The following is a 16,678-nucleotide window of genomic DNA, read 5'->3' as shown; positions in this document are numbered from 1 at the left end:
CAGAGGGTTATATAAGGCAACGTGAGGATGCTGCTGGCTTTGTTGTTCTCTCACAATTATAACTACTGTGCTTCATTAGTGCTTCTTCTATCACAAACATCCCCTTTATCTTCCCCTCTGTGTGTGTGAGTGTGCGTGCGTGCGTGCGTGCGTGCGTGCGTGCGTGCGTGCGTGCATGCGTGCGTGCGTTGCTTCTGTGCGTGCGTGCGTGCGTGCGTGCGTGCGTGCGTGCGTGCGTGCGTGCGTGCGTGCGTTACCATTGTGAACTATTATTTCTGTGTCCTTCAGATTTTGCAGTTGAGAGTATATTATGCTTGGAGTCTAGTGATGACCAGTTTGCAGCTTAGGCTGCTGAGATATATATGTGTTCTTGTCGATGCAAATCGGTGTCATAACAGATTATTATGCAAATAGAATGGAGCCATACTGAGAAAGAATGTGTGTCACATGGGATGTCAGCTGGAGTATGATACAGTAGGTGCTGAGGGAGACAGGCAGGATCCTTTGAGGGTTGGTTTGTAGTTTTGACCCAAAAATATGTCTGTCTTCATTGTTGCAACAATTATAATAGAGCACCGAAGTCTGACGTCAATATCGGTAGAGGGTGCAAATGCACAGGTTCATGTACTTTTTATTTGCATTGTAATCCCAATAGGGGGATTTTAGATCACCTCAGATAAGTACTGTGCTTGAAAAATAATCATGTCATCCAGGCCACTTCACTCATGGATATGAAGAATCAACTGACTGAGAGAAAACGCTATTGTTACTGCTACTGAATTAGTTACATTTTCACTAGAAACAGTATCATATATGAGTGACTGCCTGTCACAAACCATACAGAGACACAGCCCTGACAATAACGCAGAGACAGCTTGTTTTGGACCACAACGCTTATATGAAACGATTTTAAGATGACCCCATGTTATTCTCCATAGAGAAATTACTTCCGCGAACCAGGCAGAACCAGGGGATGAGCGATCTATACAAATCATTCAGTTAGTTGCATGACAGTGTCGCACACCCAAAAACAACAACAGAACTTGTCGCATCACAACAAAACATTATGTGAGCTTATACTGTACACCGGCTGGTTTCTGGGTTACTGTACAAGTGTAAAAAAGGTGACAATCATAAAATTTGCGTCCTAAAATGTTGATGTCCTCGCAAGTAAATTAATACAAAGATGTGTGTGTGTGTGTGTGTGTGTGTGTGTGTGTGTGTGTGTGTCTCTCTCTCTCTCTCCAGTGACCGGTTTTCACACCAAGATCAAGAGCAATGAGGAAGAAAGACCCACGGTGTCCGTCCAATCAGAGACGCAGATGGCAAAACCGGACATGAGTAGCAGCCTGGCAACCGGCCGGAGGGATGTAGTGTCATTTGCCAATAACAAACCAATCGTGACCCCCTGCGAAACCCTCCCACCGGATAATTAAACAGCCTGCTCCTCTTTAGCCAAACACACGCTGCCAATGAGGAAAAGTGCCCCAGCTCTCCTCTTTTATCTGGTTTTAAATGTGATCTTTTATTTATAACAAGCAGGTGTGCAGCTATCATCCACACACTCTCCATGTCCATGTGGCCCGCGTACATCCACAGCAGAGTATAGAAGCAGCCGTGGGGAAAGCTTTCTCCAAACTACTCCTCACATAGAAACAAAGCCTCGCGCCTCCCTCCTGTCTCTCCTTCTCGCTCTCCATGGGACGTCGCCCGCCTTTCTGAAAGGTCAGAAGTGCCAAAACAAAACGTCGGACAGCTTCCCTCCCAATGGATATCGGAAAGGCATCCCACGCGGCAGCGGGAGGAGCTTCTTCGCCCTCGCTGGCGGTGTGCACGGCCGGCTCCATCCTCTATTGGCTGGCCCTGCTGTCCATCATGCGGCTGCCGATGGCGACTGCGGACTGCTGGCTCATTGAGGGGGAGAAGGGCTTTGTGTGGCTGGCCATCTGCAGCATGAACCAGCCTCCCTATGAAGCTATCCCTGCTCATATTAACAGGTAAGGCCATCTGCAGCATGAACCAGCCTCCCTATGAAGCTATCCCTGCTCATATTAACAGGTAAGGCCATCTGCAGCATGAACCAGCCTCCCTATGAAGCTATCCCTGCTCATATTAACAGGCAAATTCAAAAACAGAAAAAGTAGCATATCTGCAAGCTGCAATTATGTGTCGCACTACGTTTCTGCTGTTTTGGATATGTAAAAAAAAAATAAAAAAAAATACAAAATATAGAAATGAGAGGTTTCTGCCCGACATCAACGGCAGGGTATTGTGTATAATGATAATGATAATGAATCTATTTATATAGCACATTTCAAGACATGGCCACAAAGTGCTTTACAGAGCAGGGTAAAAACAACAACATAATAACAACTACGGGGTAAAAAAACAACAACTTAATTAATCACAGGTACAACAAGATATCAGTAAATAAAACGGCAAACACAAAATGAAGGCATACACATATAATTAAGGAAAAAAAATAATAAGATAAGCAAAAGGAATTTAAGAGAAGGCCTTAACATGAAGGTGGGTTTTCAGAAGGGATTTAAAACATGACACAGACTTTGCAAGTCTTATGGAGGGCATTCCACAGCTTGGGGGGCCCCCAAGCTATCCGGGCCGGATTGCAAAAGCCCTGCCACCCTTTGTGTAGGCCTACTGTATACAAGACATCAGAGTGAAATATGGACACAAGTGCACTGATTTGAGCTCACTCTTTGTAGGCACTAACAGAGAGACTTGGCGTATGCTACATGCCTGTCTGTCACTTTTGGAGCAATACAAAGCTCCTGTTGTAAAGAGATTTTGTGTTGTGTATTGTATATTTTAATGTATTGTACCTTTTTAAAGTTTGTATTCATGGGTTTTTGATTATTGTTTGGACCCAATGTTTTATACATTTGTGTCAATAAAGTAATAACTTACTATGTATAAGCATGCTGTGTGTGTTGTGTGCTCCACAGCACCATAGTGGATCTGAGGCTGAATGAGAACAAGATCCGGTCGGTTCACTACTCGTCTCTGAGTCGCTTCGGGAACCTCACGTACCTGAACCTCACCAAGAACGACATCAGCTACGTGGAGGATGGAGCCTTCTCCGCTCAGTTCAACCTGCAGGCGAGTGATGGCACGCATACCAGCGTCTTTTACACACTCTCATTGCGTCTTGTGACAAATGTGACCAAACATCAAACGTTTGACGAGCCGTACGGTTAGGGTTTGAGGTAGGGTGTCGGACTAATACCTAATGTGGCGATTCTGAATGGCGATGCGTCTGAATAGCGAACTTTGGAATGCCAGGTTCATTCCTATATATGTTCATTTGCGCTATAGCGCTGTGACGTGTGACAGCACTCGGCAGCCTTTGTAAACTATTTTGAGGTGTGCACTTAAGGATGTTTTTAATCAATGCATGTGCGTGCATGTGCTCCTGAACCTTCTTTGGGTGGACGGTGTGCATGGTACCCAGTGCAATGTCCAATGCAACACTGTCTGGCGGAGCCTAAAGTGGACTTGAGCCACGAGAGGCACCGGCGAGTGATCCATCAGGCGAGCGAGTCGCCGTGCCGAGCGTTGCGAAGAAGACTCCCGATTTCCGTCTCGGGAATGAGAATGTGTCTTAGCTATTTTTAAGCTTAGCTAAAAATAGCAGATCGACAAGCTCGCAGTGTGTCGCTGTGAGCTTGTCAGTCACACACGTACACGCACACACGTGCACACACACACACACACACACACACACACCCTTATCCGCAGTATGTACAGGTATGCAACTATGAATGCAATGCACACAGTCACACCTGAAGCCTTTCTTAGCACAATTCTCCATGCAAGCCAGTGATGGCACGTACGCCGCAGGCACAGGCACAGGCACAGGCACAGGCACAGGCACAGGCACAGGCACAGGCACAGGCACAGGCACAGGCACAGGCACAGGCACAGGCACAGGCACAGGCACAGGCACAGGCACACGCACACGCACACGCACACGCACACGCACACGCACACGCACACGCACACGCACACGCACACGCACACGCACACGCACACACACACACACACACACACACACACACACACACACACACACACACACACACACACACACACACACACTATGACCGAAATCCTGCAGACAACATAGTCTCGTAATACAATATAGATATTTAATAAATGGATACCGTTGCTGTCGGGGCAGACAGATCACAGATCAAGATTCAGTAGCACAAATGTAGCATCTATTTCAAATGTTTTTTTTATAATAATACTAATTATATTAATAATAAAATCTCAAATTATACCCAAAGAGAAAATCAATAAAACCTAGATAAAGTGCCCCTCGGGACACAGGTCTCCACTAGGGCAGGTCAGGTTGTGGCCTCCTGGTGGCGCTATAATAGGCCAATGTGAAACATTTCTTCTTACGCCTTGCCATTTCTTCTTACGCCTTTGATAGCAATTGGATGATTTGAGGCATTTTGTTTTGCAAAAAGCCACCACGCTATAACAGGCCAATGTGAAAACGGTGTGATATATTCCTCAGCCTAGTAGAAAAGTCTGTGAAAGATTTCACGTAAATTGCACTGCTGCGTTCATGATTTGAGGCTTTTTGTTCAAAACGGGCCAATCCTGCAAACTTCCAATGTTAGCCAATTAGGATGGAATATGAAATATGGAACACATGAATATAGAGATAGTGTGAAATGATTCGCGGGATGTTTGGACAGAATCTGGAGGAGTAATATCAAACAATGTGGTTTTCAAAAGTCGGCCTCCTGGTGGCGCTATAACAGGCCGTTCTGGAAAATTTGGGGCAGAGGTTCATCGTTGGCATCCAGGGATTGTGTGCAAAACTTGGCACCGACCGGGTTAACGGTGCCGGAGATTAGCTGGTAACAGACGGACGGATGCACACACAGACAAACACACACGCGCGCGCGCGCGCGGACGGACTCACACACGGACAGAGTGCAAAACATACTCTCTCCCCATGCCCTCGGCCTGGTGGAGACAACAATAACAGTGGAATGGTGAGACAGGGTGGTATGCCATAATGAAGAGAAGGTGAAAGAGATTTTTTTGAAGGTTTGGAGGGTGGCATTCCACAGGGTTGGGGCAGCAACGCAGCCAAAGGAAAGATAATAAAAAAGGAACTGTTTCCACCGACAGCAACAATATTGTACCCATACACACGGGCATGAGAGACAGGCAAGTCTCCGCTTAACTTAAGCTAAAATGTATGCTTGGTTATGCCGGTGTTGTCGCTGAAAGTCTAACTTTGCCTGCGGACACGCTCAGGCAAAACAGTAGCTCCCCCCATGCTGGGCTGAACGCAGCTATAATGAGCTGGCAGTCTGTCACACAGCCCAGTCTCCAACCACAGGAGGGACGAGCACACATCTCAGCAGCATGGTGGAAAGCAACTTTTACTTTACTGTATTTAAGTACAATTTTGTATTTGTACTTGAATATTCCCAATTTCCAATACTTTTACTTCTACTCCACTACAGTTATTTGAAAACTTTAGTTACTAGTTTCTTTGTGGATTTGGATTATTTTATTATACATACATTAACCACTTTAGTGCTCATTTCGGCCATTTGAAAATAGCAGATCAACAAGGTCACAATTTCAAAATATTTTGTATACATTTGAAAACTTGAAACGATGCATTCTGCATAATGAATATTTTTTATTTTGGTACTTTATGTACATTTTGATGCCCATGCTTTTATACTACTATATAATTTCAGATTTTTACTTGTAATATCAATACTTTTACTTTTAGCAAGACATGTTTTCCACCACTGCATCTAAGTCACTACAGTGCTGCCACAGACATTTAGAAGACAAACAGCTTCACTGTCGGGAAGAAAACTCTTATCTCCATAAATGCAAACTGTTGGTGTTTTTTGTTTAGTTTTTTCTTTGTGAATTAATGCCATACTTGATCATACTACAACGTCACACAAAAGTATCAAAAGAAGCAGATCCACGTCGCTTTTATAGCTCTGCTACTTTTGCTGCATTTGAATTAGAACCCTGAAAAGTACAAGTTCTGGACATGATGAGGTTTCCACCTGACACAGACGATATAGTCGCTGTCAGGCGGAAACCTTGTATATCCATATTTCAATGTTTAATGTTGAAATAATGTGTAATTCCCTACTTCGTCGTACAGTGTCAGCAAAAAGATTTGGAATTGGGAGCCTCTAGCCTGAAAATTTGCCATTTAAGATAAATCAATAAAAATAAGCTTGTGGGGTTTTATAAATATTTAACCAATGTAAAGTATTGTGACTATAATGAGTAACTACATTTCCTGAATAGTAACTACCGGTAATAGTTTTGGACAAGGTTTCCACCTAGCAGCAACACAATTATGTTACAATTTAGGCATTTGGCGGTGGGTTTTCAGAAGACGGCACACAGATAGAGCCAGGAGATCATCTCTGTCGGGTGTAAATCTGTTATAAGTAGCAGATCTTTCTGAAGTTCTGCTTCGTACCACATTTCGAGCTTGCACATCTGCTACTTTTGATGCTTCTGTGTGACACTCTAGTATGATCAAGTACAGTAGGGCGTTCATTTACTAAAAAATATGGAGATAAGCAGATAACAGGTTTCTGCCTGACAACCACGAGATGCTCTGTTCTAGGCCTCTCTCTCTCTCTCTCTCTCTCTCTCTCTCTCTGCTTGCAGGCGGTTGATGAAGACTGGCGTCGGCCTGCTGGTGCTGGTGGTGGTGGTGGCGACGGCAGGGGATTTGGGATAATCCCCCCTCTTGTGTCTCTGTGTCTCCCCAGGTCCTCCAGATGGGTTTTAACAAGCTGCGGAACTTGACGGAGGGCATGCTGAGAGGCCTGGGCAAGCTGCAGTATCTCTACCTGCAAGCCAACCTCATCGAGACGGTGACGCCAAACACCTTCTGGGAGTGTCCCAATATAGAGAACATAGACCTCTCCATGAACCGGTACGTGTGCATGCGTGTGTGCGTGCGTGCGATAATGCTTACCACCACAAGCATAGTAGGATTTGATAAATAGACGTTGTGAAGACCATTTTCCTGGCCCTCACAAGATAAATGCTTGTTTTATGGTTTAAAACGATGTTTTCCTATGTGACAATACGGGCGGTTTCCGAAAAGTACAATATTTGTCTCTGAGATGAAGTAGAAGTAAAAGTGACTGACATTTGGAAAAACAGTAAAGTAAGAAAATACCTAAAAAATGTACGCAAGTACATTACTTGAGTAAATGTGCTTATAGTTACTTTCCACCACTGTTCGCCCCTTGGTAACAACTTAACAACCCTCACCATGATCTCTCTGCCTCCCCTCCAGGATCCAGGTGCTGGACGGCAGTCTCTTCTCAGGTCTCAGTAAGCTGACCACATGTGAGCTGTACACCAACCCCTTCAACTGCTCCTGTGAACTGCTGGGCTTCCTACGCTGGCTCTCCATCTTCCCCAACCGCACCAACGAGCGCATGGTGACTGTTATATTAGCGCTTCTCAAACATTTACAAAACTTTACCCATTTGAAAAGATACAGTAGGCTACTGTATGACAAGGAACCCCCATAAGAGAAGATTGCTACGGCTAAAGGCTATAGCAGTGATTCTCAAAGGTTTTAATTTTAAGGACCCACATTACGATATGCATCAGGCTACGTACCCCCATTTGATATCATTTTGATTTCTGGGACCCCAAATCTACACTATAGTATCATCTGTATTAATGGGAGTGTACAAATGGACCCGACCTTCACCGGTCCATCTGGTACACTCTTGGGAGTACGAAAAAACACAAAAAGTTTAAATATTTTGAGATAAGCAACACAATTGTATCCCATACTAACTAATGCACATAAAGACGGTGTGCAGGTCTTTGTGCACTTTATGTTAATTTTTTTAAATACTTTGAGCCCTGCCTATGCACCCGTCTCTGAGCCTATCAGGTGCGCATAAGACTTCGTTACCCATACAATCATGAAATAATAAATCAGTATTTGACAGTACACTGTCCAACATTTTTCATCTTCGAACAGGTGTGCGACTCGCCCGCGGGCTTCTCCGGCTACAGCCTGCTGAGTCAGAACCCGCGCATGCCGGCTCACCGCAACGCTCTGCACATGCTCAGCATCGTGTGCACGGACGACGGCAGCAGCGTCACGCCGTACTTCGTGATCGCCGGCGGTGGCAGGTCGTCCGACTACACCACGCCGCCGCCGGACTTCGCCTCGCCGTGCGGCCTGGACGACTGCCCGTCCGGAATGTCGCCGGAGGACCCCGTCAGCCTGAGCCCCATCTTCACTGACACCAACCCGGCCATGAAGCTCAAACAGGTGTTTTATTTGTGGGATTATTCAATCCATTACTTTTTCTATTAAAGGTAGGGTAAGTGATTTTTTTTAAGTAGACGGGCCTTACGCTGGTTCTACACAATGCGGATGTCATGGAGGAACAACATGGGACTTAGAGAGATGTAAACTAAAAATAAATACATTTTTGCACGATCTAGCGCGATCTAGCGTAAGGGTCTAGCGTAAGGGTAAGCACATTTACAGAGGGTAAATGTGCTAAATCGGTATGGAACGCTCGGCGTGTTTTTTTTTGTGACGAATGGATACGGGTTTACAACTTAATATCAACGAATCAATCACAATGTGTTGCATCGAGATGCGTTGTGAGCTTGTACATGTAGCTATTTTCATGTAGGCCTATATGTTTTGGAAATGCTTTTAAAATGTTTTTGCCTAAAATGATTAATGATTAAAATGATGATTAATGATGATGATGATAATGATCTTATATCATTAGCACCTTTCAAACATCAAATGCAACTCAAAGGGTTTTTCACACACAAAAAAAAGGTAGGCTACCGTACATCAAAATAAGAAGAAACTATAAAAAAGAAAACAATAAATACTTTTTAATAAAATGAGCAGAAAACTAAAATATACTCTACTGATCGTTTACGTTGCTGGTGCAGATGCGATTTCGTTTTTCATTTTTTTCTTGACCCCCCCCCTCAGCCTCCAAATATTTTTTCGGGACCCCCCCTCAGGGACTGGAAGAATATATATAGGTGCATGAGCCTTGTGCATAAAGCCATTATAGCCACAGATGTGTGCTGGTGCTGCCAGGGCACCCCTCGCCTCTGTGCGTCCCCAACCAAGCCCAGGATGATGAAAATGAATTAATGAATATGCTAAATAAATATGTCACGCATACCATTGATGTTAATACTACAGCTTCATACTCCACATAGAAAAGCACAATTTGCGCAACACCAACGTTCAACAACTGCCTGCTCAGCTCATTTAGCCAGCCAGGCACCATGAGCATTATGCTTTATGCATCATCAAATTTGGCCAAACCAACACAACCAGACACGCAGACAAAAGTAGATGAGGCTACTGTGACACACACACCAACAATCCAACATTGCAATGCGAGTGCGCAAAGATGCACATGACAGCTGCTTTTAGACCAGCCCTATAACGTATTCTGAATGAGAATCTGTCTCGAATGCGCTTTTCTCCGCCACCATATCGACGACGCATTGTCCAAATTAGTCTCTTCCATCAAAATGTTCCATGTCCATCAACCTCAAGGTTTGCTACTTTGTACTGTATGTGGAGAAGCTTCGTTCTCAAGCAACTTGAGTCACCAACAGTAACTTGTGAGAAGTTTATATCGTTACGTCATCCACGACCTCAGCCGCAACATTATTATTATTGTTGTTGTTATCATTATTATCATCATCTTAGTCTGTATAACCACTCCTATCCAGCAGAATAACAAACGCTCCAACTGATATCTCGAGGTTATTTATTTCCCCAAGACACAAAACATAATATCTTTTTAAACACATTGAATTAAACATGAAATATGAATATCCTTGTTGTCAGTCAATCATGCTGTCCTTTTAAAGTGTCCATGAATCATGAAATGTCCATATTATGAAATACTCCACATTCACAATATACAATGAAATGTACACGTCATTCACATGTACAAACGATTTAACAAACGGTCGACAGAATTACAAAACAGTTTACAGACAAAGAAAACAACATGTAACATACCCTGTGTGCCTTCTGCAGATTCTTTTAGGAGAGTTATGTTATCTTATATTCTAATATATATTATTTAAGGACACTCTTTTTAGACGTAGGAAGAGCTCCTTGCACCACTGAAACTCAGTTTGTTCTGCCTGAGCTCAGCTCACACAGGTGCACTCAATGCTGCTCAACACTAATCAGAGGGCTCTGCCCCTGCATGCCCTTCTAGGTCAGGGGTTCTCAACCCGTGGGTCGCGACCCCTCGGGGGGTCGCCAAAATATTTTAGGGGGTCCCCAAATTATTTTCAAAAAAAATGTTTTTTAAAATGTTATTTTCACGATTTTTCAAAAATAGCAGACCTACAAGCTCGTAGCGCGCCACTCGGTGGCGCGCTATGAGCTTGTAGATCTGCTATTTTTCAATAGCTAAATTATAACAATGCTTAAAACACCAAAATGGGTTCCCGCCCAAAATGGTTTAAGGTTATTGTAGCAGTCGGGAGGGGGCGGGGCGGGGGTCCCGAGACATTGCCAAAGCATTTCCGGGGGTCCCCGGACAAAAACGTTGAGAACCCCTGTTCTAGGTCATAATGAACAGCAATAAAAGACCAGGCACCACACACAGCATACAAATACAATATGTTATCCAAAACAAAAATACATACAATGTTATATTATACATAAATATAATATAAACAATAAAATAAAATATTACAAAATACCCATTGCTGGGACAGCTACAGTCTGACGTTCTCCTGACTCGGTGAAGCGGCGCTGGTTTTCACCGAGACACCTCACAGCTCACACCACCACCATCCTCAGCAGCAGCAGCGGTGATGCCAGCCTCCTCTCTTCCTCCTCTCTTATCTAGCTGACACCAACAGGCGACAATAGTTGGCTCTTTTCAGCGGCCTGCTGTTGCTGGCCCGCAATTCAAACATCGTGGTTCATAGCTTGAAACAGTTTTCGCTTTTTCGCTCGTGCATTATTCTACTGGAAATGTCATGAACGCAGATTCAATCTGTCCCGTGCTGTTTTGAAGTGGCTACACGTCAGAGTCACTGAGTCAGACGGGGCCAGAGTAATCTAGTAAGAGAGTGCATGGCGACACTAGCGTTGACTCCCATTGTAACAATGGAATGCGGAAGTGCTCATTCTATCTCAATGGGATAGTTCCAGCCATAGGAGAAATGTTTGGAACTATAGCCCTTAGGCACCCGCTTTGCTGCGAGATCAAAGTGTGTCGCTACTCTCCTAGGCCTCACTCAGACCTTTAAAACATTGATGCATGTTTGTTGTATGAATGTTGTGAGTGTCATGGCCGCCCCAATGCATTTCCAATGGAAGTCACATGGTTTGTAGTCCACATTTTGGACTACAAGCTGTTGTATGGCTTTCGGCTGTGTTTCGACTGCGCCCCTCCCCCTCATACAACACAAATGTTGTGTCAAACCATGTGACTCCCATTGGAAATGCATTGGGGCAAGCTGTGTCACACCCTTTGTATACAACAAGCATACAGCAATCTGTTGCGACCGTGTGAGTGAGGCCTCACTCTACACTCTAGACGGAGCAAACTACATCAGCGGCCGGGGGAGGGACATTTGCTGGTAGAACAAATCTACAAGCACAAAAAACATATCAAACATATCAAAAAATAGTGTAATGACTGAAAATAAGCTCACAACGCGAGGCATTGTGAGCTTGTAGATCTGCTATTTATAAAGTTCTCATCAGAATAGGAATGCTATGGTTTAAGTGGTTGATTGCTTATTTTTAATAATCCTTTGAATGGTTGCAGGTGTTGCACTCGAGTGCTGTGATCACGGTGCAGATCCCGCACCCATACCGCAAGATGTACATCCTGGTCCTCTACAACAACAGCTTCTTCACCGACATCCAGAACCTGAAGAGCCAGAGGGAGGACATCGAGCTAAAGAACCTCAAGCCACACACCGACTACACGTACGCCTTGTTTGTTTGTTTGACGCCACAATCACATTGGACAGACCAGATGCATTGCTTGAATTTTCAACAGGAGGCTATTCTATACGGGATAAAAAAACACACCCGTGTGAAGTGATCATACATCATTCCAGCCAATCACAATTGGCGTCCCCATCACTTGTGTGAAGTGAGGGGAGCCTTTGGGGGCCACCCACCCACTACATCATAGTAAAAAGTCCATAGACTTGTCTGCTAGTGCTACATGTCATTAACCTGGCCAATCAGCGGCAGCTAGAGGCGGGATCAAGGCATACACAGTGCTGCCTTGATCCCGCCTCTAGCTGCCGCTGATTGGCCAGGCCGTTTTGTGGCCGGAGCATCTATTCTGCCTGAGAGTTCCCAGATGGGAGCAGGAGGGGGGAACCCAGTGTACTCTCTGCTGCCCCATCTGGCGGAGTCAGGTTAACATGTCATGGGAGGTACACGCAAAGCCAAGCGTTGGAGGGGCTAGCGCCCCTCAAACATATATACCGGTAATCTTTATAAAGTACAGGTATAACCAGTACAAAACCAGTCAAAATCTATTGATGCGACCACTTTGATTTGAAAACACAATTTGAGTCCTCTGTAAAAAAGTTGGCATCAGTCTATAAGTTTTAGATCAGTGGGCAGTGTTCCAGACTAGAGCTCTGCCCATTTTACTGAGATGGCAGACTGTATAAATGACTTCTTGCGCATTGAACCAACTAATGCAATTACCTTGTGTAGTTGCTCTACTATAGCTCTGACGTTGATCTGAAGACAACCAGAAAGTTGTCCAGAAAACAGGTGCAACATACTTTTATAAACATTTACGTTTTTTTGTATTATTGATTTTTCAATAAAGACTAGGTGCACATAGGTGTGTTTACAAAGGCAATAACATAATAACATCAACGTCATTCCGTAGACATAACAAAATGAGAAATTCACATCCATGTCTATTGAACTACAAGGAAACTGGTCCAGGAAATATGTTTTGTTGCCTTTATATAATATATGCTGCACATATTCTCTCATGAGGAGAACCTTAAAAATAAAAGTTTTTCCGGGTAATAACAGCAGTTTATCTTGTCTTGTAAAAATATAAAATCTCTTTCTTCCAAGATGAAAGCTCCTGGATCCTTCTTTATTTAAACTAAAGATGACACAATGGTTCCATCTCATTGGTTTCTGGTCCCTGATTTGTATTGCCCGTTTGTTTATCGTCTCTGTCGGGTGGAAACCTCATTCAAAAATGAAACTTCAAAAGTAGCAAAAGTAGAAGATCGGCAAGCTCGAAAAGCGCCACTTCACACCGCGTTTCGAGCTAGCAGATCTGCTACTTTGGATGCTTTTGTGTGATGCTATACTATGATCAAGTATAGGGCGTTTTTAAAAAAAAAGATTTCTGCCCTGATAACAACAACAACATGGATGTTGTTCCAGGTACTGTGTGGCGTCCATACGCAACTCATTGCGCTTCAACCACACCTGCCTGACCATCTCCACGGGCCGGCGGCTGGACCCAGAGCGGCTGCCCAGCGAGTCGTCAGCCACACACTACATCATGACCATCCTGGGATGCCTCTTCGGCATGCTCCTCTTCCTCGGCCTGGTGGTCCACTGCCTGAGGAAGAAGAGGATGATGGAGGCCAAGGTAAAAAAAGCTAATATGTATTATTCAACCTGTTCCCTGTGTGTTTTTCTTTTCCACTACATACACTATATATACACTATATATCACTGTTTCCACAAACACCGGGTCGGGACCCATTTGTGGGTCCCTTTATTTATTTATTTGTTTCCTACATTTTCTTTTTAATTAGTATAATTTCAAAACATTTAAAGATGGAGTACCACGATCTTTTTCCACCCTAAAACATGATCATCAGGTATTATTATAATATAAGGAGGAAGAACTTTTTCCAAAAAGTGTACAGTATTTGTTAAAATCATGCTTTTATGTGGACACGCCCACCAGTTCATTAAGTAGGCTATGCCTGCTTTGCCTGGTGGGTGGTGATGGGTGGTGATCCACCTGAACTGAAGCCGCACCCACAGCTGTAGTTGTATGATAAAGGGGGAGGGGTTAGGGGAGGGGCTGATAGTGTGATGTCACTATATTACTGTTTATGTCATTGGCCCGTTTGACTGTCAAGGGTTCAGCCTCCAGGAAGAAAACCTAAATACAAAGTTAATACACCATTGCATATAAAAATGACTCCAGGGTGTCTAATGAAGTACTGTCACCTCATAGACACTGGAAAAATTAGTGGCAATTCAATGATTTGTTTTCAGTAGAAAAAAAAGAAAGACAAATCTAAGAAATTCCATGAATTAGAAAACAATTGTTTAAAAAGTAGTGAAAATAGCTGATCTGCAAGCTCACAACGTGCCGTGAAGCATGTGACCATTTTGGGTCACAGGCTAAAACGTTTGGGAACCACTGCACTATATATTCTCCATGTCTAACAAAAACAAACTTTTCAGTATTGCCATATTTCCTCCAAGATTATACACTTTCTGATATGATAAGGTCGCCGTCACATGCACGTTTATCACTCAAATCAGATCAATCCAGCTTACATCGTCACTTCAAACTCATGCCATCTGGACAAAGATGCAGAACTTTGAAATGTGTTTTTGTGTATACTGGGAGTGGGGACTTCATGTAGTCTTGGTGTAACGTTGTTATGTACGATATTGTTCTGTGCTATATGGTGTTTCTGTTGGAAGAGACTGAAGATGAATATCTCTGAGGGGACAATAAAGATAATAATAATAATTATTATTATTAAGGAGAGGAAGATGAGCCGCATACAGCGCACACTCATCGAGCTCAAGTACGGCGGTGGTGAGATGGAGGGCGGAGGTGGTGGGGGAGGAGGAGGAGGAGGAGGTGGCGTCTCCTCCTCCCAGAAGCAGATGCTGTCGGGCGGGGAGAGCCTCTCCCGGATGCCCTACCTGCCCCAGGGCGGCGAGATGGACCCGTACAAGCTGCAGGAGGTGATCGAAACGCCGGCGCACAAGGCGGCCAAGCTCAACTACATGGAGGTCAGGGGCTCCGGCGTGGGGGAGAGGGAGAGAGAGCGGGAGAGGGAGAGAGAGAGGGAGAGAGAGCGGGAGAGGGATATGTCGCCCCAGGACAACCCTCAAGGCTCTGTAGCGGAGATCTCCACCATCGCCAAAGAGGTGATTTATTTAGGAATATATGATTCAACATGTGTCATTTGTCTGACCTCCCGTTTGTCAGACCATTACTAACACTATCCCAAACCTTAACCCCACAGGAAGCTACGAGTGATTTTTAACCAACAGCACTGATTAGTTTTATCCCGCGGATGACCAGAATTCCCCCTTTGCGTTAGTCCCATAATAGTTGGCTTACTGTTCTCTCATTCTCTCTTTTCCTGAAAGATGTTTTTAAGCCTAACATGAGAAATATCCCCTATAGGCTACAGTACCAAGTCAACCATACCACCCATGACCAAAATGTGCATTATAAAACAAAATGTGAGACGCCAGAGGGGTTTAATAACAAAATGATAGGCAATATTAGGCCTATGGTCGAATATGACATCAAGGCATTTAATATAAACTTAAGTAATACGTTGCTAACGCTATCCTGTCCCACCCGGCTCCTCCTGTCTACATGTCGAAGTGTCCTTGGGCAAGACACTGGACCCCAAATTGCTCCCGATGTGCTGGTTGGTACCTTGCATGGCTTCTGCCACAATCGGTGTATGAATGTGTGTGTGAATGGGTGAATGTAATGCACAATCTATGTAAAGCGCCTTGGATAAAGGCGCTATATAAATGCACCATTTACCATTTACCATTTACCACTTGGTCACACACAAGCAATAATCCTGTCCCTCAAATGAACAGTTTGGATCTGGTCACGGGTGATTTTTTAACCCGCAGCACGTTTGAGTCTTAACCGGCCACGCAGGTCTGACTAACAGGATGTCTGATTTATGGGCAGTCCCCATTTGGGTCAGAGTTATGGGTGGCCTAATACATATAGTAAACTGAGGGTCCTTGGAATGAAAAGGTTCACTGATTTAAGCGAATGCTTCATTGTTTTGCCTGGTAGCAAAAGTAGCAGATTCACATGCTCGAGTCGTGTTCCGGGCTTGCAGATGCTACTTTTGATGCTTTTGTGTGGCGCTGTATAATGATGAAGTACAGTAAGTAGGGCATTCAAACATTATCCATTTCAGGTGGACAAGGTCAACCAGATCATCAACAACTGCATCGACGCACTCAAGTCCGAGTCCACGTCCTTCCAGCAGGGGGCGATGAAGTCCCCGTCGTCAGCGGGCAGCGGAGGGGGCGGAGCCGTGTCCACCGCCGAGCCCCAGCTGGTCATCCTGTCCGAGCAGGGCGAGCGAGGGGGAGAGAGGGGTGAGCGAGGTGGCGAGTTCCTCTCGCCGGTGTACAAGGGCGGAAGGGGGCGGAGCTACCACCACTCGCTGCAGCGCCACCACAGCATGGAGGCCCCGCCCACCTCCAAGAGGCCCAGCACCTCCTCCTCGCCCGGCTCCGCACGCACGCCGCGCTCCTTCCGCTCCGACGGCGGCTACCGCTCCTCCGAGAGCCGCTACATCGAGAGGACCTCGCCCGGAGAGCGAGGTACAC

General features: G+C 44.8%; 1 protein-coding gene across 1 annotated transcript in view; it reads left to right on the top strand.

The window, feature by feature from the left end:
- Positions 1-1,767: 1,767 nt before the first annotated feature.
- The window catches only part of LOC306921185 (protein ELFN1-like), a gene marked incomplete at both ends in the record, with an annotated part of 16,971 nt that continues 2,060 nt past the window's right edge, over positions 1,768-16,678 (top strand). The window contains 9 exons of the mRNA XM_079498298.1: positions 1,768-1,997; positions 2,967-3,120; positions 6,810-6,976; positions 7,346-7,493; positions 8,051-8,347; positions 11,871-12,034; positions 13,484-13,694; positions 14,837-15,229; positions 16,261-16,672. Coding sequence (XP_079354424.1) covers positions 1,768-1,997; positions 2,967-3,120; positions 6,810-6,976; positions 7,346-7,493; positions 8,051-8,347; positions 11,871-12,034; positions 13,484-13,694; positions 14,837-15,229; positions 16,261-16,672 — 2,176 coding nt within the window. The remainder of the gene's footprint in view (positions 1,998-2,966; positions 3,121-6,809; positions 6,977-7,345; positions 7,494-8,050; positions 8,348-11,870; positions 12,035-13,483; positions 13,695-14,836; positions 15,230-16,260; positions 16,673-16,678) is intronic.

This window comes from Electrona antarctica (assembly GCF_951216825.1).
Source record: "Electrona antarctica genome assembly, chromosome: 4".
NCBI classification, from domain to species: Eukaryota; Metazoa; Chordata; class Actinopteri; order Myctophiformes; family Myctophidae; genus Electrona; species Electrona antarctica.
Note: the sequence above shows the minus strand (reverse complement) of the source record. Positions and strands in the feature narration are given on the sequence as shown.